The 22,145-nt window shown below is 46.3% G+C and overlaps 2 protein-coding genes across 4 annotated transcripts in view; one reads left to right on the forward strand and one right to left on the reverse strand.

Annotated features, from left to right (window-relative positions):
• LOC111146821 (F-box protein 32) overlaps positions 1-12,565 on the forward strand; it is a 30,820-nt gene extending 18,255 nt beyond the window's left edge. The window contains exons 5-9 of one of the 2 annotated variants that reach the window (XM_022502517.1): positions 2,128-2,221; positions 3,081-3,265; positions 8,779-8,961; positions 9,926-10,069; positions 10,524-12,565. In XM_022502517.1, the coding sequence (XP_022358225.1) occupies positions 2,128-2,221; positions 3,081-3,265; positions 8,779-8,961; positions 9,926-10,069; positions 10,524-10,613 (696 nt within the window). In that variant the 3' untranslated portion in view covers positions 10,614-12,565. The remainder of the gene's footprint in view (positions 1-2,127; positions 2,222-3,080; positions 3,266-8,778; positions 8,962-9,925; positions 10,070-10,523) is intronic. The other variant, XM_022502518.1, reaches the window with a different exon arrangement.
• An 80-nt stretch (positions 12,566-12,645) lies between these two features.
• Positions 12,646-22,145, reverse strand: part of LOC111146822 (WDYHV motif containing 1) — a 68,606-nt gene continuing 59,106 nt past the window's right edge. The window contains exon 7 of one of the 2 annotated variants that reach the window (XR_002640566.1): positions 12,646-13,950. The gene's annotated coding sequence lies outside the window, so the exon portion shown is untranslated. Of the gene's footprint in view, positions 14,006-22,145 lie in introns of both variants that reach the window. The other variant, XR_002640564.1, reaches the window with a different exon arrangement.

Raw genomic sequence — 22,145 nt, forward strand, 5'->3', positions numbered from 1 at the left:
GGACAGATTTCAGGCAGAGAGCTGCCTGCCCTCCTCCCACCCCATGGTGAGTCACAGCTCACAGCTAACTGCCCTTTGGAGAGGGACTCAAGGCTTTTGTTTTCTTTCATCTTGCCTCATGCTGGTCATGTGAGGCGCGGGATATTATTAGACCATCGGGTTGGCCTTCTGAATCTGGTTGTTGTTGGTCCGGGAGATAAACGAAAGTTCTGGCCCGTCCCTCTGAGCCATTTGTCACTCCTCTCTTGCCTGTCATGTGCTGGTTGGTGACAGAGCTGAACCAGACAAGCAGAGGTCATCCATGTGGTCACTGCCCGTGGATGTGGCCTCTACAGATGGACAGACTTCTTGCCCCTCTTTGTGGGTCCTGGGTCAGCTCCTGGCTTCCAGCGCTGGATCGCCAGTACGAATCCTAACCAACCAGCCTTAGCCTGGCCTCAGCTCCCTCTCCCAGTGTGTGTGAGAGATACAGAAGCCAGGCCGGGAGAGGTTTCGGGGTGTTTTGTTTGGGGTTTTTTTGTTTTTGTTTTTTGGTTTTTTGTTTTGTTTTGTTTTTACTTAGAGTAAAATTATGTTCAAGAAATTAAAAGTCTGTATGTGGTTTGACAGGCTCTTGAGAGGCTTCAGGAGGACAGAAGTTTTAAACAAATGGAAGCAGAGGTTCTTTGAAATGCTTAGGGCTTTGATCCAAAAGTTTTAGTTCTCCTCTGCAGCCCGATTTTTGGAATATCACTTTGCTAGTTCCCTCAGCCTTGAGTCCAGTGGCCCAGCACAATGTCACGCTCGGTGTTTACTGACCTGAAGTGGAGTTGGGCTGGGGCCTGGCCAGTGGATGGAACTCCCTTGCAAAGTTTCCTGGGAGCAGAAATTCAAGCTCTGAGGTAAAGGAGCGGTCTTGGTTCTAAGTCTTCGGCTAGCTAGTTTTAGTTGGGGGCCCGCTGGGCTCTGGTAAAATTGTTTTCACTTCACATCAACCTCTTCTGTTTGACAACTCTGTGAAAGCATGAAGTGTATTGAGGCGGTCTCAGCTGAGCCCGTCCACTGCACAAAATTGGTGAGACAGTCGCTTGAGCCTCACTTTGCTCAGCTGTTAAATGGCCTGATTACCTGATCTCTAAGACGTCCTTCCAATCTTAAGTTTCATTTTTCAACAGAATTTGTGATCGATTTTTTTAAAAATATGACCACTTCTGTAAATAATTTTGTTACCAAAGAAAGTAGGGTGCAACAACTGAAGTTACTACCTTTCTTTCTTTTTGTTTGGCAATAAATGGGGTAGTGGGATTAGGACACACGCCTTCAACCAACCAACCAATCTTGATTTTCCTAATCCATACCAGGCACTATGCTTTTGGGGCAGTCCCTCATTCAAATCTCTCAGCAGTCTTGGGGCCTCTGAGTATGATTAGCACAGATGAAGAAATGGGGGCACCAAGAAATTTAGTAACTTGCCCATAGTCCCAGAGGATCCTAGTTTCTCAGTAGAAATATGTGTGTGTGTATATATATATACATATATATATACATTATACAACCCTGAATTCCTCTCTCTCCCTGTGACCGGCCTCTTTCTGAAGGAAGATTAAGTAAGTGCAGTGGGAGATTCTAATTAACATTTGTACTGAACACGGCCTGAGCAAGAGATTTCTGGATAAGACTGGCCCCTTCCTTGGAAAGTACGCATCTTGCTGACCATGAGCTTTCATGTACCTTGAGAACAGTTGGTACCAGTGGGGAAGAAGTTCAAGGAGGGGTAGAAGGACTCCTGCTAGGAGTGATTGTGGAGAACTCAAACATTTGCCGGTCATAGTCGGCTTTGTTCCCTTTGGAGTCCCTCGGTTTCACTTACTGAAGTAGGACAAGCAGAATGAATTCACCCTGGCTGAAGCCAAACTCTTTATATTTAAAAGAAAAAAGGAATTAAATATTCAGTCTGATTCCTGGGTTTTGAATTACCCCCATTTGTCTTTCACTGTGAGCATCTGCTTTTTATTCTCCTGTGGGCCTGCCTGCTGTTTATCTCTCCCTGTTGGTCCGTATCTCCACGTCATGTGACTCAAAAGCAAAGATTAGAGGAGAAAAATGTCTCTGTGTTCTAAGGCTGGCAACTTCTATTTTTACCCACAGCTGTTGGAACTGATAGCAAAGTCACAGCTCACGTCCCTGAGCGGCATCGCCCAAAAGAACTTCATGAACATTTTGGAAAAAGTGGTACTGAAAGGTGAGCTTTACCCCACCCCACTCCCCCACCCCCGCCACCTCGCTCCCCTTTTTATAGAGATGGGAATGGGCAGATGGATTTTCCAATCGAGCAGACATGTCCTGAGATTTAAGGAAGGGTGAGTGGATGGACGTGAATAACTCCAGATGCATTTCAGGGGTGCCAAATTCCAGTTCAGAGAGGAGTGTCACTGGTGTTCAGGACAAAGGGGAGAGACTGTCCCCTGCCACTGTTTCATCAGGAGCACCCATTTGCCCTGCTGTACGCCTTTCACACTTCTCAGTGCTGGCACATGTCCCAAGCTTGGCTACCAAGCCTCTGGATTTCAAATTCCTAGAAAATTGAGCTATGCACAAGGCAGAATAGATTCACAGACTATTTGATCTAGAAGCAGCTTTCGATCTTTGGCTCATCTGAGTCCCTGTACATGCAGGGAAACTGAGGCCCATAAGAAAGAGTAATTTATCTCTAATCCCACAAAGACTCAGGCAGACAGCATCAGAACTCACATTCCTGACTGCTGACCAGCTACGCAGGACATCACTGCTGGGCCAAAGAAACTGCCCTCAGATCAGGTGAGCCAGTTGGCACTGGGGAAACAATGAAGAGAGAAAGAGGCTTTGTCAGAAAGTAGGGAAAAGAGAAAAAAGAGGGACCTAGATGATGGAAACTCTACCCAGTAACCTCAAGTGTAGAAGCTTGGCCAAGTGTCGAATAAATAACAGCGAGGAAGAAAACCACATCCCCAGAGGCAGTACCCACGTGACAGGAGCAGAACGGAGGAGAAAAAAGGCCCGCGCACCAAATGTATGGTGTCCTAGTATCATGACTGCTCATGCTTTTTTCTCCCCCACTCAAGTCCTCGAAGACCAGCAGAACATCAGGCTCATCAGGGAGCTGCTGCAGACCCTCTACACGTCCTTGTGCACGCTGGTGCAGAGAGTCGGCAAGTCTGTGCTGGTCGGGAACATCAACATGTGGGTATACCGGATGGAGACGATTCTGCACTGGCAGCAGCAGCTGAACAGTATCCAAATCACCCGGGTAAGCAGCATCGCCCGCCTCCCTCCGGCGGTAAGGACTTCCGCCGCTGCCTCCCCTGAGAGGCTGGGCGGCCTCCCAGGACTTTGTAGATCTTCCCTGGTGGAGGAAGAGTGTGGACTGTCCCGATCGGATGCCCTCTCCCGGGCGCCGAGAGTGGGCTGGGAAGTCCCAATAGAGAAGGGGTGGAGGTCAAAGTCTGCGGATCGCAGCGTGGCAGGAAAATTGGAAGCCTGGATTTGGGGAGGGGGGGGGCGTGGATCGCTCGTTTTTCCATTTCCTCCCGAAGGACACGTGCTTCACAGCTGCAGGGATGCTGCCTTGAATACGACAGAGCTGGGACGGCCATGGCTTGGAAGGCCGCCACCAACCTTTGCAAATTCTAGTTCCAGTGATTAAGAATTATGACAAGGAAGCCTTTGGTTCCAGACTGTGAACATGACATGTAGGGGAAGAAAAGAGTGATTCTCGCTCAAAGTGGAAAATATCCCGAGAGGCCCTCCTATTATCAGTAGTGTCTTTTGGCTTTTAGAAACTAACCTGGCCCTCAGCTCTTATGCTTTTAATAGTGAGCAGGAGGACTGAGGCCCACAAACACTGTAAGAAAGACAGCGCCCTGCCCTCCTGCCGCTCACTGACGGACAGGCACACTTAGACGGCTCAGGCGGCGCCCGCCTCCCTTATCACGGACCGCGATGCTCTAAGTGGTTCCGGGGCCCAAGCTGATAACGTCTGGGTCTGCCCCATCTCTTGGGAAAGTAACATGAAGAAACCTCTTTGACCTCTTTTAAATACTTATATGAAGTTTTCAAAATGCAGTGACCTTGATTTGGCTATTAATAACCTCTGAGTTTCTTAAGCTCTGAAACAAAGGGAATAATGAGAAGCTTCAGAATGATGTGACTTCCTTGGAATCACTGTGGCTACAACTCCCACACTTAAACACACACACACAGAGCACAGCACAAGCCCAGAAAAGTTATCTCAATTGTTTGATTATTTTAAGAGCTTATGTTCTGAACATTTATCGAATTTATTCTAATAATTTACCCCATTCTCTTCTCTTAAGTGTAGGCATAGTTTGACGATGTGAATTTGAGACCAGATTCCCAGCTTATCTCTCACAGAAAACTCACGTAGACCTTCTACCTGATTTCTGGTGTTATATGCAGCCTGGACGTTAATACTTTCTCTTTTGGTCTAAGCCCAGGAGAGAAGTTCCCAGCCACGGATCTAAATGAGCAAGTCCCATCTATCCCAAGGGCCTCTTCCTTCCAGCAACATTGGCACACTATTTAGAGGATCACACTTGCCCAGAGTTTGCCTCTGTTCCCTCTGTCCACATCCCAGGAGTCTCCTTGGCCACAGCTGCTCACATATTTTGCACGCCCGTGGGCTCGCTTACCTAGAACCCCCCTTAACTGATCCACAAACACGCCAGGGAGGAGGTGGCCCTTGTCATTCCTATAACCCTTCATGTGGTAAGACAGAAGTGGGAGCCAGAGAAGCCCAGCGACTCAGGCCAGAACTCCTTATTCCTCGAATGGCAAAGCTTTCTTAACGTCAGTGGTTTCCAAACTTCTTTTCAATGCAGCTTTCTTCCAACTATGTATTCAGTGATCCAGCTTTTTGTAAACCCTTTACATCCAATGCAATCCCATGCAGGACAGATCAAACACTGAAGTTCATCTCAGCTTCCCCTCTGCTCCTGGCACTCCTGTCTGGCCAAGCTATTCTCTGCCCATGCCAAGCTTGGTCCTGCCTCCCCGGACCATCCAATCCTCTGAAAACACTCTCATCTCACCCTCCTCAGAGGAGCTGTTGCCATCTGAGATTATCTCAAACGTGATTCCACTTCCCTTTGTCCATCCACTGGCTTATGAGCACCGCCAGGAAAGACTGCCTTCTTGCTCCCTGCTCATCTCTCTGCCATGCACAGGGCAGAAGGCAGTCAATAAGTGTTAGATGAGTGAATGAATGATTGAAGGGAAATAATGCCTATCTCCTAGACCTGGTGTAAGATTTAATAAGCTAACATATAGAAAATATTCGGAACAGTGCCTGGCATGTAGTAAGTCTTTAAATGTGTCCGCTCTTATTATTACAAAGGGCTCTCTCTATGGCGGACACTCTTCTAAGTCTTTCACGTGTATTAATTAACTCATCCAGTGAATAACTGTAAGTAGGGGTCTTTATAATAGCCAGTTTCCACTGGGCACTATGCTAAGTACTTCCGTGCGTCATCTCATCCGCTCTGCCCAGCAACACTGTAAGATGTGCTTTTCTTCATTTTGTAAATGAGAAAAATCAGGCTGAGTAGTTAAGAATAGTGTGGCTGCGGGCGCCTGGGGGGGCTCAGTCAGTTGAGCATCTAGCTCTTAGTCCCAGCTCAGGTCGTGATCTCAGGGTTGTGGGATCGAGCCCCACGTCAGGCTCCATGCTCAGGAGAGTCTACTTGAGAGTCTCTCTCTTCCTCTCTCTCTCTCTAAAACAAAGAAATCTTAGGGGAAAAAAAAAAAAGAAAAGGAGAGAACAGTGTGGCTGGTGCCTCAGCAGAGGTAAGATGTAGTAGTAGGGGGACTGAACCCCAGCCTGCCTACAGAGGCTGCTCTTCTCCCCACTGAACTCTCCTCCCCTGCCCTCCTTCCCAGCCCTCCTAGCTCTGAGCCCCATGATCTTGAGAACAGTGATGGGAACCCATGGAGCCCACAGAACTTGTCACACAAATGCCCAACTCTCCAGAGGAAAGAAAGGTCAAGAGAGAGAGAGAAAAACAGGACTTAATTACTTCAGTCTGGACTATATTTTAAAGCCAGTCTAACAGTTTGGACTAAAGAGAAGTATGTTATTACACAAAAATGTTAAGGTGACATTTACAGTAATTGCTTTCTATCTGCCAAAGTTCTAGCAGTATCTTCCCAGCATATAATCTTGTTTTCCTTCTAAATTTCATATCTAATTCTATGGAGCCAATTTTTATTGGCAAAAATAATTAATAGAATAAAAGACGGAAGGGGAAAAAGGCAAAGAGAACTGGCTTGGAGGGGGGTGAAGTCACATAGAATCACTGTGTGTAAGGCAGGGTTTGGGGTAAGGCAGGGTTTTGAAGCAGATAGAGGGCATGGGTGGCCATAGAAGGATTATAGCCAAATGCTTGAGTGACTTATTGTTCTTTTATATGTTTATATTCAAAAAGAAGGCATGCAAGCAGTTAACCATTTATCAGGAGCAAGGGCTCAGCATGGGGTCTGGGCAAGGATTTTGGAAAAGTTCAGGTTTGAAAATTTGAGCGTGAACTCTGCCAAGCGGACTTTAATAGGAGTTCAATGTAATAATTGGCCTGGGAGTTTTAACCAAAAAAGTAGATGCTTTGAAGTACTGGAAACAAAAAGAAAATGTCATGGCAGTTTTATTAGCTCATATGATCAGCAGCAGATGATAAACGACAAATAGGTCTAGAGCCTTCCACGGTCCGGCAAAAGTCCTGAATTTTGCAAACAACTGAAAGTTTAGGCCAGCAGCTTGAACGATTTAAACTGTCAGGTCATAGTCACTTCTGATGAGTTAAGAGGCTGGAGCTGATCCAGATCTGAGATCGCTGGAGCCAGAAGGGACCTTCAGAGTCTTCTAAGCCTATTCATTTTGGACGTGGGGAAACTGAGACCCAGAGTTCCCAAGGGCACCTGAGGTCCACATCTGCTGCTTGTCCGTCAGGTGTTCCTCCCATGCCACCTCCCATTCTTCTCCTTAGTCCAGCTTCCCAACGCCCCATGCTTCTTCCCACCTTCCCTCTACACACCTATCCTGCTTTGCAGGGGACACAGGTGGGGCCTGGTGAAACCACACATTCCCCCTGGAATCCTGTGCGTGTGGGCTCTGATGTGCCTTGAACAGAATAGTTCCCTAAAAATTTGAGGATGGGACTCAACACCCATCAACGGGATATTTTCCCCTGAGCTCTAAGGAAGGGATTCTTCATCCTGTATCTTTTCCTGTGACTCCCGGAGGTGACAGAGCACTGAGCTAAATGGCCATAGTCCAAAATCAAGAGCTCACCCAGGTCTAGCATGAGAAGAACAAAGAACCCCAGTCATAAGGGACTTGCGCCGACTGCTTACCCAGATGGCAATGCGGGTTGCTGTTCAGGACCTATCAGTAAATACTAGGGAGGACCTCCTCTGTCTGGACGGTTCCCAGAGCACTCTGTGCTGACTTGACGCACGTAACATACTGTTCTCTAATTGTTTGCTTTTGCTTACGTTTCCGAGTCTCCCGCCAGCCGAATGAACCCATTCCAACCCCAGTGCCAGGCCACGGTAGGCCCTCAAAAGAGGTTGTTTGTGCTGGGCTCGTCTGCAGGGGCTATGAAATTAGGCCCCACCTTCAACGGTCCAGGTGTGGGTGGGTAACACGAGCCCATCAAAATTTAAATCATAAATATAAAATTAACAGTTAAATATAAGTTCAGGGTTAAGCAGAAGCCGCTTCTGATTAATTGCCAATGTATTACCCACAAAGAGTTTTTTTTTTTAATAGTCCCTGGATCCCCTAGGTTTGAATAGAGATGTTCTAAAGATGGAGGCATTTACACCAAAAGGTTCTGGACCAGTCATTCCTAAAGGACACATGCGTGCACACACACACACACACACACACATGCATGCACACACAAAGATACACAAATATACACAACAAGCACAGGGTCTTTTTTTTTTTTTTTTACCTACTTGATTATGAGGGTTCCATTCACCCCTCGGATATTTTTTGGGTACCTGTTATATGCTAAGTGGTCTTCTAGGCACAAAGGACACAGCAGTGAAAAAAGACAGAAAGTCCTGCCTCCATGGACCTTATATTCCAGCAGGAATGTTCCATTCAAGTTTCCTTTTGGAAGCAGTTAGCATTACATAACATAAAGGGGCTGGTTCAAAAAGTCCCTGGAAGAGAACATAAGAATTCCAGGAAGATGTAGTCAGAGGCCCGGGGTACCCACAAAAGGCAGAAAAGAAATTCCCTTTCAGAAGAAATAGGTACAAGCTGGACCTGAAGAAGAGCACTGTTTAGACGGGCAGAGCAGCGAGGGGACAGCTGGGGGCCTGGGGCAGCGAGTTTGGGCCTAGGCAAGAAACGCTCCCTGGAGGGATCCGTGGTCAGGGGCTGGTGCTCTGTCCAAGGCACAGAGCCCTTTAGGAAGGCAGCGAATCTGGTCAGTGAGTGAACTGAACAGAGCACAAGAATCCAGCATGCGCCGTTCGAGAGTCGTTGAAAGGATAATGCTTTGTGAAATAGGGGAAAATCCCTCTGGCACCATTTAGACTCAGCTGGTCCAGGCTATTCCTGTGGGTGTCCGTGGAGAATCGCACCTCTGGATCTGGGATCAGTCAGCCAGCTTGAGGGTGGAGGCCGAGGGGACAGCTGGATCCTTGGAGAGTGTCACCTGGTGATCTGCGGCCTGCCACTCCTCCCCCCCCCCCCCAAGTGCTGCCTACTGCCTAACATCCGCCTTCTCCCCACAGCCCGCCTTCAAAGGCCTCACCCTCACCGACCTGCCCCTGTGCCTCCAGCTGAACATCATGCAGAGGCTGAGTGACGGGCGCGACCTGGTCAGCCTCGGCCAGGTGGCCCCCGACCTGCACGTGCTCAGTGAGGACCGGCTGCTGTGGAAGAAACTCTGCCAGTACCACTTCTCCGAGCGACAGGTCAGGGGGGCCCCGCGGGCAGTCCCACCGCCCCCTCCTTTGTCCCCCACCCTCCTGCTTCCTTGGCATTCTTCTGGAGCTTGAGGCACGGGTGCCCACCCTCCAGGGCTTCCCCGCTGACTAGAGGGCAACAGAATGAGGGGTTTCTAAATCACATATGTGATTCCAGTTGGGGGGGGGACATTCTTAACCTACATGCACACTTGCACAACTTGCTTTTAAAAGTAACAGAGTAACTTACAAAGTAAATTACAGAGTAACTTACAACTTAACTTCATATTGTACAGCTAAGGAACTTTTATAGATAGTATTTCATTTTAGTCTAACAACCCAGTGTGAGGTTGGTATCCTGACCCTCACTTTAAACAGATGAGGGGACTCAGACCACAGACTGGGGAAATGGCTCCCAAGGGCAAGAAGCTGGCCTTGAATGTGAGTTTGAACTAGGGGTTCCTGACACCAGCTCTAGGCCTGTTTCCCCTCCTCATGCTGCCTCAGATTTTTTTTTCCCCACCTTCTTTATATAGATGTGTGAGTTCAACAAGTTCTGTTCATGAAGCCACTAATATTTAGATATAAAATAGAGCCACCGTGCCAAGCAGTGACTGCATCTCCCTGGAAATAACCGCTCAAGTCTACAGCAGAGAAAAGATTGAAGGTGTTTACTGAAATCACCTAAACTTTAAAGGACCATCCAAATACAGTTTAGTAGAGGTCACCAGTAAGATGTCACCAGACCCCTGTGTCTTTTAAAGACTGATAAAGCTACTGTCTCACTGGGTAGAGCTCAGAACAGCCTTCTTTCTATCTTAGCAATTTTTTCCCTGGCAAGTGCAGGGCATAGATGAAAAAGGGGGAAGGAGAGGGTGGGAACAGAACTTTTCAGAAGCATAAAACCACAACTGTCTTCTTGATGAAGTCTCCTGCAGTCGTCTGCAATTACCTGTATTCATTTGTAATTTAGATCCGCAAGCGATTAATTTTATCAGACAAAGGACAGCTGGACTGGAAGAAGATGTATTTTAAACTTGTGCGCTGTTACCCACGGAAAGAGCAGTACGGAGACACCCTTCAGCTCTGCAGACACTGTCACATTCTTTCCTGGAAGGTATGTGTCTTGAGGTGGCTGCCACAGACCCCTAGCCCAGCCCCTAAGAGTCAAAGGCACCAGCATTGCCATGCGAAAGCCCTTCCAGCTCCTTTCCTACTCTTCCCTACGGCAGCCCCTCGCTGAAGGTGTAGGGGACACTAATTCAGTCCCTGGGGAGTAAACCTTTGAGAGACCTTAATTTCCTCCACCCCTATTTGTGTGTGTGTGTATGTGTGTGTGTATACTTGTACATCCCACCCACCTGCAAATTCTCCCACCCTCTCTGTGCAGAGGTACACACACACACACACACACACACACACACACACACACACACAGTTCTTTAGTTTTTGCAGAACTTATGGCATTCTTGACATAGGAATGTTGTGAGATTGGGCACAGCCTCATGGGGCTACAAGCCAACATGGTGCTTCTGAGAACTCCAACCTACAACCGTGATGTTCCTTTCCAGGGCACTGACCACCCGTGCACAGCCAATAACCCAGAGAGCTGCTCCGTTTCCCTCTCACCCCAGGACTTTATCAACTTGTTCAAGTTCTGAATCCCAGCTCGGGACAACACTTCGAAGGGCTCCCCAGCTGATCGGATGGTTGGGAATACGGAGCTCGGACACTTCCTTTGTAAATAGTGTACATTTGAAACGCTGGCTCAGAACTTGTGAGCTAAGTCACTGAAAGGACGTTGGAAGGGGAGAGAGATGCAGCTGCTGGCTGGGAGTCTTAGAATACGGACTTCTCATTAGAACTGGTATGGAAAAGCGGAAATACTGTCCATAAGCTGTTTTCTTAACTATTTGCCGGCAAGACTGTAAGGGCAGGAATTCAGTTTCGTCGGTGAAAATGGAATTCTCGTGTTCACTGAGACTCCTTGGTAGTTCCCTAGGGATGTGGAAAAGAAGGGCAGAACTCGAATTCAAGATAGAACACTCTGTTTACAATGTGAAAATTTGCTTTTTAAAGAAAGAGAAGAGGACGACATACGCGAAATCCCTGTGCTTCGGTTTCAATTGGGGGGGAGGGGTTGTTTTAAAAAGGCAAAGGAAGCACCACCCATCTTAAGCCCGCGTGGGCATAGGGCCTTGTCTTCCAAATATCACACAATACTCTACCTCGGAAAGTACACAGCACCCCCTCTGACAAAGTGCATTGTCCCGCAGGCAGTGTCTGTTTTTCTTGGTTTTTCCTCCTGGAAAAGTGGTTTCGATAGGAAGGGGTCCTGGAGGCAATCCTCATCACCTTGCAGACCTCCTTTTTACGGGAATAGGCACTCCTTGGCATTGACTCCTTTCTAGAACAACTCCACAGCACATTAGCCTTTTTTTTTTTTTCCTTTCGTGTGGTAGCTCATTCAGGGGCAACATAGGGCCCACTAAAAACAGCCCCAGAGGAAGAAGTCCCACCGTAGACAAGATAGAAGGAGTCACCCAATAGCTGTGAAGACTTTGTTATTCCTGTTAAACTTCTCGGCTTGTCTGGGCTTCCCAGAATATCTTCACAGATAAGCGTTCATCTGTGGACTTCTGGGAGCCGGAGGGCTGATAAAGGCTTGTAAAACAGGTTTTACGTATCAATTAGACATTTTAGTAGCTGCTGTCCCTCCTGGCAGGCGATGAGCGGAGGAGCTTTCTTTACTTTTATGCCCAACACCAAAATTTACTCAGCCCAAGCTATAGGACTTCCTGCGAGGATGACAAGATAAAACCTAGAGTTCCGATCCTAGGGAAGAGAAGTACTGTGTGTTCATCCTAAACTTACTCCGTACCCCTGGGGATCTTGCTAGGCAAATGCCAGCAAGTGACCGTGTGGAAGACAGGACATCTCAGGACTTCATGAGTTCATTGTCAAATATTCCTGGGATGGGGTGGGGGATGTTTTTGTTTTTTACTTTTTATAGAACTTTGCTTTTCTACAACAATGTACATATTTTGGCAGTTGTATTTGCTTTGTGCTTTTTTTCCTCTTTTGCAAATAAAGTTGCCACCCTGCATGCCCTTGGCAAGTAAGTAAAGCAGAAATTGGAACTTGTTCACGTTCACGGTAGAGAACAGTGTATCCTTAGGGGGTGAACCTAGGGGTGACCTGGGGAGGGGACAGGTGGGTAAGCAAGGACAGAAACAAGGCCAGGCACCAGTTGGAGATGCACAGCCCCTTGCTGCTTATCCCTCAGGGCACAGCCCGGGTACCAGCAGGCTGAAGAGAAGTCAATTCTCCATCAACCCTTCTCACTTTGCCACGTCTGCGCCTACACACCGGGGTGTCTCCGTATTTATTTTCACTTCTGCCCCCTCTATCCGAGGAAAACATTAAATTGCATTTAAATTCTCCCCCACTGAGAAGAATTAAACATTAAAAAATAAGACCTTGTTGCGTAAGGTTGACCTTCCGGAACCCCTCTAAGACCCAATGGGCTTTTTTGGTCTTCCCTCCCTGCTGAGTCCACGTCACACTGAGAACACAGGGCCTAGATGGTGGAATAAAAAAAAAAAAAAAAAATGGCACTTCCAGAATTCAGACAGCTTCTCTCAGATGTCTCAGCTTCCTGAAAGATGCAAGGCAGAGCTGGGTTGATTGTAGCTGTGAGATCTCTCTGGAAACTTTGACTCTGGCATTTTTAGGTGTAGGCATTCATGGCCTTCCACATCTGTCCATCAACTCATGACCTCTGCCCCTTCATGCTGATCAGGGAGGTGAGAACTCCCAGGCACCCTTAGGTTTGCAGCCCCAGAAATGCTGTCTGCTTGAGACCATCAGCACAAAACTGGCCGACTAGTCTCCTCTGGACGGTCTGCAATGCCGGCGACTGCGTCTCCTACCCTAGGCAGCAAGGCGTGCCTGTGACCGCTACCACAAGTGGCTGGGAGATGGTCTTCTGAGATGTTTCCCTTGACGGTGCCTCTGGGCTCTCCCCATCTCTGTTGGCATTTTTGGACATGGTATGTGACAGAGCCGAGGAAAATTTTTAAGGAAAAAAGAGAAGAAACCAACATTGATGGTTCTCCTTCATTGGCAGACGAGACTAAGAAAGGAAATGGCAGGTGGAGAGGGATGGGGGAAGGAATAGAAATGGCCTCTCTCTGATGCTGTGGTTCGTGGGAAGGTGATGGAGAACATAGCAGGTGAGAGCGTCTGAGCTGGCGCCCCATGGTAGCTGTTAGCATAACCAGAGCCTCACATATAAGTAAAGTGAATGAAAAAGAAAATTATCGTTCCCTGGGTACTAATCATCTTTAGAATTGGCAAACCCTCTGGGGACAACCCAACCTAAAAAACAAAGACAAAGAATCCCCATCTCAAAACTGCTGGTCTAAAAGCCAGAGGGACAGGACGATGGAAATGGAAATTGCTGGAAGAGATAGGAGGCTCCCCTCTTGTTGCTGTACCTACCTAGCCACTGCCCCTACCCCCCCCCACCCCGGTAACGTAGATTTTGACATTGATGTCAGCTAGGAAGTACTTTCGACTTCTGGAGAAGGAAGGAGGAAGTCCAGAGCACTGTGCGTGAGCACAAGTCCACAGGGATGTTAGGTGTGATCTGGTCCAAAGTAAGGGTATACGAGCAACAAGCCTGGAGTCTTTTGAGAGTAAGGCACAACATTTAGGGAAACAATAGGTGAGCGCTCACTTCATAGCAAGATCTAGAAAAAAGTCCATGGCATCTTCAACTAGAGTGCATGATTACTTGATGTTATTACTTTGAGCAGCGGGATTCGTAGCATGGGAGGGCGAGGGGCAAAAGTACAAGTAAAAACATACCCAGGGGGTCAGCTGTGAGATGACATTTGTTTAGTGACGATCAGTTTTCTGTGGAAGTGGCCTGGAGGAGATTTTGGGATGGGCTGGGTTGATTCTGCAAAACACTCAGTTCGGCCGTGGGCTTTCCTGGGTGATGGAGAAGGAAGGTGACAAGCAGGTACCACGTTATTGCCATGATTCCCTGTGGATTCGAAAAGTGTTTTTCATGGGGAGCTTCCAATTTAACAGAAGCTCCTTTTTTTCTGTGGTTTCTGTGTGGGAGAAGGGAGGGGGCTTAGAATTTTACTTGTCTAAGCAAGTGGTGTGATTTACAAGGTCAGTCATTTCAAGACATGTTCAACAGTGTAGCGTTTGTAGTGTTGAATACAATGTTTATCATAAACTATACACCTGAGTTTATAGTTTTCTGCCGGGCTATAGGGCAATAATGTTTTGTTACGCACTCGATTTTATGTGTGAATTTTTTTAACTGTAATTTTATGTGTGAATTTTTTTTTTTTTAAACTAAACTATATCAACATTTTCTATGTGGACATCTGGGCGTTTCGTTTTTTGTTTTGTTTTGTTTTGTTTTAATCTGTTTCCAACTATCTGAGTCTGTGAACCATCCTTCTGACTGGATCCTGGCCTAAAATCCTATTAGTGTTTAAACAGACCTCAGAAACACCCCGAACCTCTAGACAAATGCAAAGACTCTTTGGTATATCTTGGGCTCTTGATGTCTTCAGTAAACAAGATCATAATTCCTTTAAACTCCACATTTTCTTTAGATGCTTTCTTCTCTCCTTTGTTAAAGAGAGTAAACCCTCCATAGTTTCCCAAAGGAAGGAAACTCCCATCCCAGACTTTGGTGCAGGAAGGGAAGTTGAAGATGGCGGAGTGTGGCATTCCTTCTGCCTTTCAACATGAGATAGCAGGTCCAGAACATTCGGGGGGCATGTCTGAGCCCATCTGGTACTCAGTGGTAGACCTGAGTATGAACCCAGGACTTTCTGAGGCCTTGACTCTGTGCCCCCTACCCAGCATTCATTGGTATTGTCTGGAGACGCGTGACACTTGACCTGATTGTTCTCAACACCTTCACCGTGGAAGGCAAGCATGAGGGTCCAGTATGAGGCATCTGGCCATTATCTTTTCCAAATATTTCTAGTCACTGGTTCTCCATGGAGAAGTTAACATTTCTCCCTGGAGCCACTTAACATTTTTGCAAACCTCTGACACTGTTGTGAGTACAGCATTCTAGGGAGTACAACCTGCTGGCCACAGAGCAAGCGGCACGTCCTGACAAACTCACTTTTCCCTGGGTACCCACATTTTAATTACAGAAGTGGCCCTTATGGCAGAGAGATCATGGCCGAGCAGCCATCTTGCTTTCTAGAAACTGAGGTTCTGACGGTCAGCAAGCAGGTACCTCCTCTCAGACTAAGAAGTACATTTAATCCATACCCTTCTCCTCCCCACCCTCTAGCACCTGCCAACAGATCTGGGGAGTTTCTATCCTGGGGTGGGGGGGGATCCTCCCACTCTCTGCTAAACCTCATCTTCACCAAGCAAAGACAGATTATTTTATTCCAAGAGGCAGCAAGGAGCAAGGGACCACAGATACTTGTGACTTTGTCTACTGGACATTTTTCAAAGTGTCCCTGAACTCAGCAAACAAAGCTTCCTGAGAAAGCTCCCAAAATCCCGGCCCTGCCCCATTTGTCCAAAAATGGATGGCTGTTCCAAATGTCTGAACTTCTTAAAATTCCATCTGCTACAACATTACTTCTGGAGTTTGAACATGACTTCTTCAGTCTCTGGGTAGAGCAATGTTTGTTTAATTAACGAGGCACGAGTCTGTTAAACAGAAGGCTCCACGGATTGCCACCAAGGGCCTGAGAGCTCTTGGCACCATCTTTGTTCTACCAAGTGCCCGTAACCCTGGCTAAAGGGGATGCACATGAAAGCCCATGTCCTAAGCTTAGAAGCTTTACTCCTTTTACTAAAAAGTGCTATAGGGGGTTGGACATGTAACTAAAAGTACAAGGTTAGTCTCATTTCACGCAAAGATGTTCATTTAATATTGTGTGAGCTAAGTCCTTCTGTGTAAATTATTTGCACACTTTCCTTGCATGATGAATTGATTTTTTTATAGTTGTTTGTACCAGACGGTGGCATATTTTTGTAAAAAATTTTTGACACTGAATTGCAATAAATGTTTTTCCAACAACACACGGGCGCATTTTTGGTGTGTGCCGATTCAAGTTGGCTTTTCAGCATACTGAGGATGTTTCTCTTTTGCCTTGTGAGGCTTAGATTCCTTGTAACAGAAACTTATCATTGTTATAAAATTTCTAGGAACGTGTAGAGAAATAAGCTTGCTGCTGAGGGCGGACCTCAATCAATAACACAGTGTTATGCTTCAATGGGATAGTTCCACATACGGTGTGTGTACTACAATGATTAGGGAATAATGAGCTGTCAAATCAGGATCAATTTATTCATCAATAGACATTTACGGAACAGCTATTATACCCTGGACCTGTGCAAGGGACTGGGAACACGATAATGTACAAGATGGACAGAATGCCTGCCTTCACGGAATTCTGATTCTAGTAGGAAAAACAAAGACAAACACACAAAGCAAGTAGGAAAACACTTAAATCATAAGTGCTACGGTAAGACTAAACAAGGGGCTGAGATGCAGGATAACAAGGGAACCTGCTTAGGATGGGCTGAGCAGGGGGGGTCTCTCCCACAAAAGAGAGTGAGGCTGGGACCTAAAATGTGAGGAAGAGCCAGCTGCGAAGAGTGAGGTCATGAGCATTCCGGGAAGAGGGAATGGCTTGTGCGAGGTTCTGATCACGGTCCTGCCACTTACCTACAGTGTGACCTTTGTCCCCTTAATTCCTCTAGGTCTCAGTTTCCGAGATTCCAAAATGGTGACAATAAACCTATTACTCAGGGTTGTGAAGGTTAAGTGAATGAATACAGAGGAAAAGGCACGGAACCAGGCACACCACACGTGTTCCATAAATGTTAATAATCACGATTCCCCAAGAAACGAGGGTCTGAGAAACTAGGTTAGGAATCGCTCTGCATCTCTAGTTAGGTGTGATGCGCTCAGGTGACCGATGTGGTGGCTGAATTAATAATACATTTACCCTGAAACGCACCCTGATTCTGCCCTAACTCTCCATCAGAAAACTACATAAAGGGGCTCCTGGGTGGCTCAGTAGTCAAGCGTCTGTCTGCCTTTGACTCTAGTCATGATCTCAGGGTCCTGGGATAGAGTCCCACATTGGGCTCCCTGCTCAGCAGGCAGCCTGCTTCTCCCCTCCCTCTCCCTCTGCTGCTCCCTCTGCTTGTGCTCACTTCCTCACTTGCTTTCTCTCAAATAAATCAATAAATCATAAAAAAAAAAAACAACACAAAAGGCAAATTTCAGATTTTTTTTTTTTTTTTTAATTTTCACCAGGATCACAAAAGCTCAACACTCACTAAATATCCCAGGCAGTCTTTCTTCCCCTGCCTCTGTCTGATAAACATCTACTTATGGCTCCTTACGGCCAGCTCCTCCCTAAAGCCTCCTCAGACTGAGTAAATCTCACCTCCCCATACCCCTTCCCTGCATCTGGACTGCAGTCTCACGTGGGGCTGTGTCAAAGTACCCAGCCCAGGGCTGGGCTGAATGAATTAATAACATACACTGACATTCACAAAATGCTTTTGAAAGTCTCACTGATCACATGCTTACCCTTTACTCGAATAAGAATCAGTGTGAGTTTATGGGCATAGACAGAACTATTTATAGCTTCTTGGTTAAAAATTAATGGGAGCTGAAAAAGTAACAAATGTGAAGACCTAGTTTTCATTAAAGTTTAAGTTCAACTACATCTTTACAAGTCTAGTAAACTTTCATACGAAATAAAAGGGGCTCTATTACTGTTTGATAAACTCAAATTGAACAGACTAAAGTCTCTTTAAAAAACGAGTCCCTTTTATACACTTAATTCAAATTCCTTGGAGGCCCTGGGTGGGCAGTCAATTAAGTGTCCAACTCTTGGTTTTGGCTCAGGTCATGATCTCAGGTTTGTGAGATGGAGCGCTGCCTGGGGCTCTAAGCCCAGCTAGGAGTTTGCTAAAGTTTCTCTCTCCCTCTCCCTCTGCCCCTCCTCATGCTCACTCGCTCTCTCTCAAATAAATAAATCTTTAAAAAAAAGAAAGAAAGAAAATTCCTTTAAACATGTTAAAGCTACAATTATAAATCTGACACATTTGCTTTTTTTTTTATAAGTACTTCAAATACCTGCTCGAGTAAGCATCAACCCTAATAAGTAAAACATTCCCAGGTAAATTAATAACCTATAAATTTAATAAATTAAGCATAAATATATCTCAAAAACTCTAGCATTGTTACAATGAGTGAAATTATTGTATCTTTCCATTTAAAATCCTATCTTACATTAATTACTTATTTTAAATGGAAATCATAAAGCTACTACTGTAGGCAGAATAATGACTCTCCAAATATGTCCCCATCCCAATGCCCAGATGCTTCGACTGTGTTACACGGCAAGGGAGACTTTGCAGGTGTGATTAAGTTAAGTGCTTTGAGATGGAGATTATTCCAGACTACCTGGGTGAGCCCAATCACAAGGGTCCTTAAAAGTGGAAGAGAAAGGCACAAGAGGACAGAGTAATGTCACGGACCAAGGGCCCTTCAGCCATTACTGACTTTGAAGAGCGAGCAACAGGGCCATGAACCAAGGAACCTGAACACCACCTATAAGCAGGAAAAGGCAAGGAAACGATTCTCTCATGCAGAAAGGAATGCAGCCCAGCCAACACCTTGAACTTGGTCCCCTGAGACCTGGGTCAAACTTCTGGAATTCTGATGGATCTGCATTGTCTTAAGCCACTCAATCTGTGGTAATTGGTGACAGCAGTCACAGGAACTAACACAGTTCATCTGACAGATTTGCTAGCCTGGGTCCAGCAGCCCGCCCTACAAAGTTATCAGTCCTGACCCTTCAGCTGCATGTCCCCTGCCGCCAGGCTGAGTGAGGGTCTGTCTGCAAATGAAAGGCACAACTGTCTTGAGAGCCTAACTCAGTGGCAAGAGCTATGCCCGCATGTGTGATCTTCAAGGCTAGACAGGAGAGCTCTGCCTGCGGTGTGGTAGGTGTAAAGTTGTCTCCTGTGCCTCTGACACAGACTTCATTGAGGTTAACACCCATCACATTCCTGCCCAAGAAATGTCACAGAGGATCAGCATTTCAAAGTCTCTCCAAGAAGCCATGTTTACGAAGCAGCAGTGTCCCGGCAGGAAAGCAGTCATTCAGAAGTGTGAGCCCAACCCCTGCCTTCAAGAACTTTCATAGATCTGGGGGGGGGGGGGGGGGAGGGGGAAGGCAGAGCTGGGAGGCCCAAGAGAAGGTACGTCAACTACAACATAAGATCCGAATTCCAAGTACCCCGACTGAGGTACAAAGTACCAGAAGAATTCAGAGAGGAAGGACTGAGTTCATGCTTCTGAAAAGGAAGCATGTGGGATAAGACACAAGCCAACACACTCTTCCTGAATCCGTATAAATGAGGGCTCCTCCGGAATCTGGAAGCCAGGGATTGTGGCTTAAAAGCCAGAGACCAAGACTTACTACCCAAGCCTGTTGAGTGCTGTCAAGAGGTTTCTTGAAAAAAAAAAAAAAAACGACACAAAACACTGAAGGTTGGGCAGGTTTCCCTTCTGAAGAGAACTGAAGAAGGGCTCTGTGTTCCCTGGGGTCCCAGGGCCTGGGCCTAAGCCTTGCTTAACCAAAGATCAGTGAACCCCAGGTCCTTTCAACAAATGCTGTGATGATCAATTTTGAGTCAACTTGGCTAACCCACAGTACCCATTGTTAGGTCAAACACCAACGCACAGACAGCGCTGTGAAGGTAGTTTCCAGCTATGATTAACATTTAAATCAGCAGACCTTGAGTAGAACAGATTAGTCTCCAGAAAGTGGGTAGGCCTTCGTCAATTGCTGAAGATCTTTAGAGGAAGAGGCTGATGTGCCCCCCCAGAAAGAAGGAATTCTTCCTCCAGACGGCCTCCAGACTGCACAAGACTGAAACATCAGCTCTTCTCTGGGCGTCCAGTCTGCCGGTCTTCCTTACAAAATTTGTTTTAAAGATTGTATTTATAGGGCACCTGGGTGGCCCAGTAGGTTAAAGCCTCTGCCTTCAGCTCAGGCCATGATCCCAGGGTCCTGGGATCGAGCCCCACATTGGGCTCTCTGCTCAGCGGAGAGCCTGCTTCCCCCCTTCTCTCTCTGCCTCTCTGCCTACTTGTGATCTCTGTGTGTCAAGTAAATAAATAAAATCTTTAAAAAAAAAATAAAAATAAAGATTTTATTTATTTACTTGAGAGAGAGAGAGCAAGACAGAGAGAGAAAGCATGGGCAGGGGGGCAGAAGGAGAGGGAGAAGCACTCCCCAATGAGCAGGAAGTCTGACGCGGGGCTCGATCCCAGGACCTTGAGATCATGACCTGAGTTGAAGGCAAACGCTTAACCAGCTGAGCCACCCAGGAGCCCCCAGCTTTCCTTACAAATTACAGACTTGCCAGCTCCACACCTGTGAGATAGATAGACATACCTATATTCCTTAAAGATAGACATAGATGAAAAATTCACAGATTTTAAGGAATAAAATATATCTATACACATATACAGAGAGAGAGAGACAGAAAGAAAGAGACTGTGTATATCTATATGGAGATAGGGGGAAAGACAGAGCAAGAGAGAGAGATACATCTGACTGGTTCTCTTTCTCTGGGGAACCCTAACTAGTACAAGCTCCTAGAAAGAGAACAAGGGCAAGGCAAGTCTGCAGGAAGGCTTCAGAGGGCAGGAAGGAAAGGGAGAAAACCCAGAGAGACAGTGGAATCTAGTGGCTATAAGGGGCTGTCTGCCAACTACCACATCCTGAGAAATCATATTTGGCAGATGCTAGAAAGTGCAATGAAATAGTCACTCTTACCCCACATAAAACTGAGTGGCTCCCCTTTCTCTGTACTTTTTAAACCGGCATTCATTGTTTTAATTATATTTTGTTTTTTTCTTTTGTGTGTGTGAAAGAAACGTGAGCCTTCTTATATCCGCTAGCAGCCAAAGTCAGCTATTTTTTCTCTCAAGTTTTTATTTAAATTCCAGTTAGTTAACACATGGTGTAATATTAGTTTTAGTGTACAATATCGTGATTCAGCATCTGCATACAACACCCGAGGTGCTCACCCCAATGAGTGCCCTCCTTAATCCCCACCACCTAGTCCCCCCATCCCCCTACCCGCCTCCCCTCTGGCCACCATCAGTCGGTTCTCTGGAGTTAAGAGTCTGTTCCTTCGTTTGCCTCTCTCTCTCTCTCTCCCTCTCTTGCTTTTCCCCCTTTGCTTGTTTGTTCTATTTCTTAAATTCCACATATGAGTGAAATCATATGGTATTTGTCTTTCTCTGACTTATTTCATTTAGCGTAATACTCTCTAGCTCCGTCCATGTCGTTATACATGCTAAGGTTCATTCTTTATGACTAACAACATTCCATTGTATATAGACCATATCTTCTTTATTCATCAGTCAGTGGACACTTGGGCTCTTTCCCTAATTTGGCTTTTGTAGATACTGTTGCTGTGAACACCGGGGCACATGCATCCCTCTGAATTAGTGTTTTCATGTTCTTTGGGTAAACAGCTACTCGTGCAATTGCTGGGTCATATGTTAGTTCTCTTTTTAACTTTTTGAGGAACGTCCATACTGTTTTCCACAGTGGCCGCACCAGTTTGCCTTCCCACCAATAACGCACAGGGGCTCCCTTTTCTCCACATCCTTGCCAGCTCCTGTTGTTTCTTGTGTTATTGATTTTAGCCGTTCTGACAGGTGTGAGGAGATAGTTTTGTCTTAATTTCAAAATTATTCCAAGAAGCCCCTACTTCCTTCAGAGAGGCAGCCTAGCATGGTGATCCAGAGCAAAGACTCTGAAGCTGGGGTTCAAACTCTGTCCTGCCTGCTCCTTGCTGTATCCAGCAGACTGCTCAACTTAGACGGGCCTCAGTCCTCTTATCTGTCAGGTGGGATTTGTGGTTAGAGCAGTGCTTAACCCGTAGTGAGTTTTATATAAACATTTTTTATTATTATTCACTAAGGTCACTTTCCATTTTCTGTTTCTGCCTTACATGCTCTAGGCAGAAAAACCGTGGAGGCTTTGCTGTCCGTAAAGAGAAGCATAATTACCACAACTGTAGCCTTTCTTTATTGTTCAAACCAATGGTCTCCGATCATCCCATGAGTAAGCATTTTT

Source organism: Enhydra lutris, unplaced genomic scaffold, assembly GCF_002288905.1.
Source record: "Enhydra lutris kenyoni isolate GAN:26980312 unplaced genomic scaffold, ASM228890v2 scaffoldscaffold14, whole genome shotgun sequence".
Taxonomy (NCBI): Eukaryota; Metazoa; Chordata; class Mammalia; order Carnivora; family Mustelidae; genus Enhydra; species Enhydra lutris.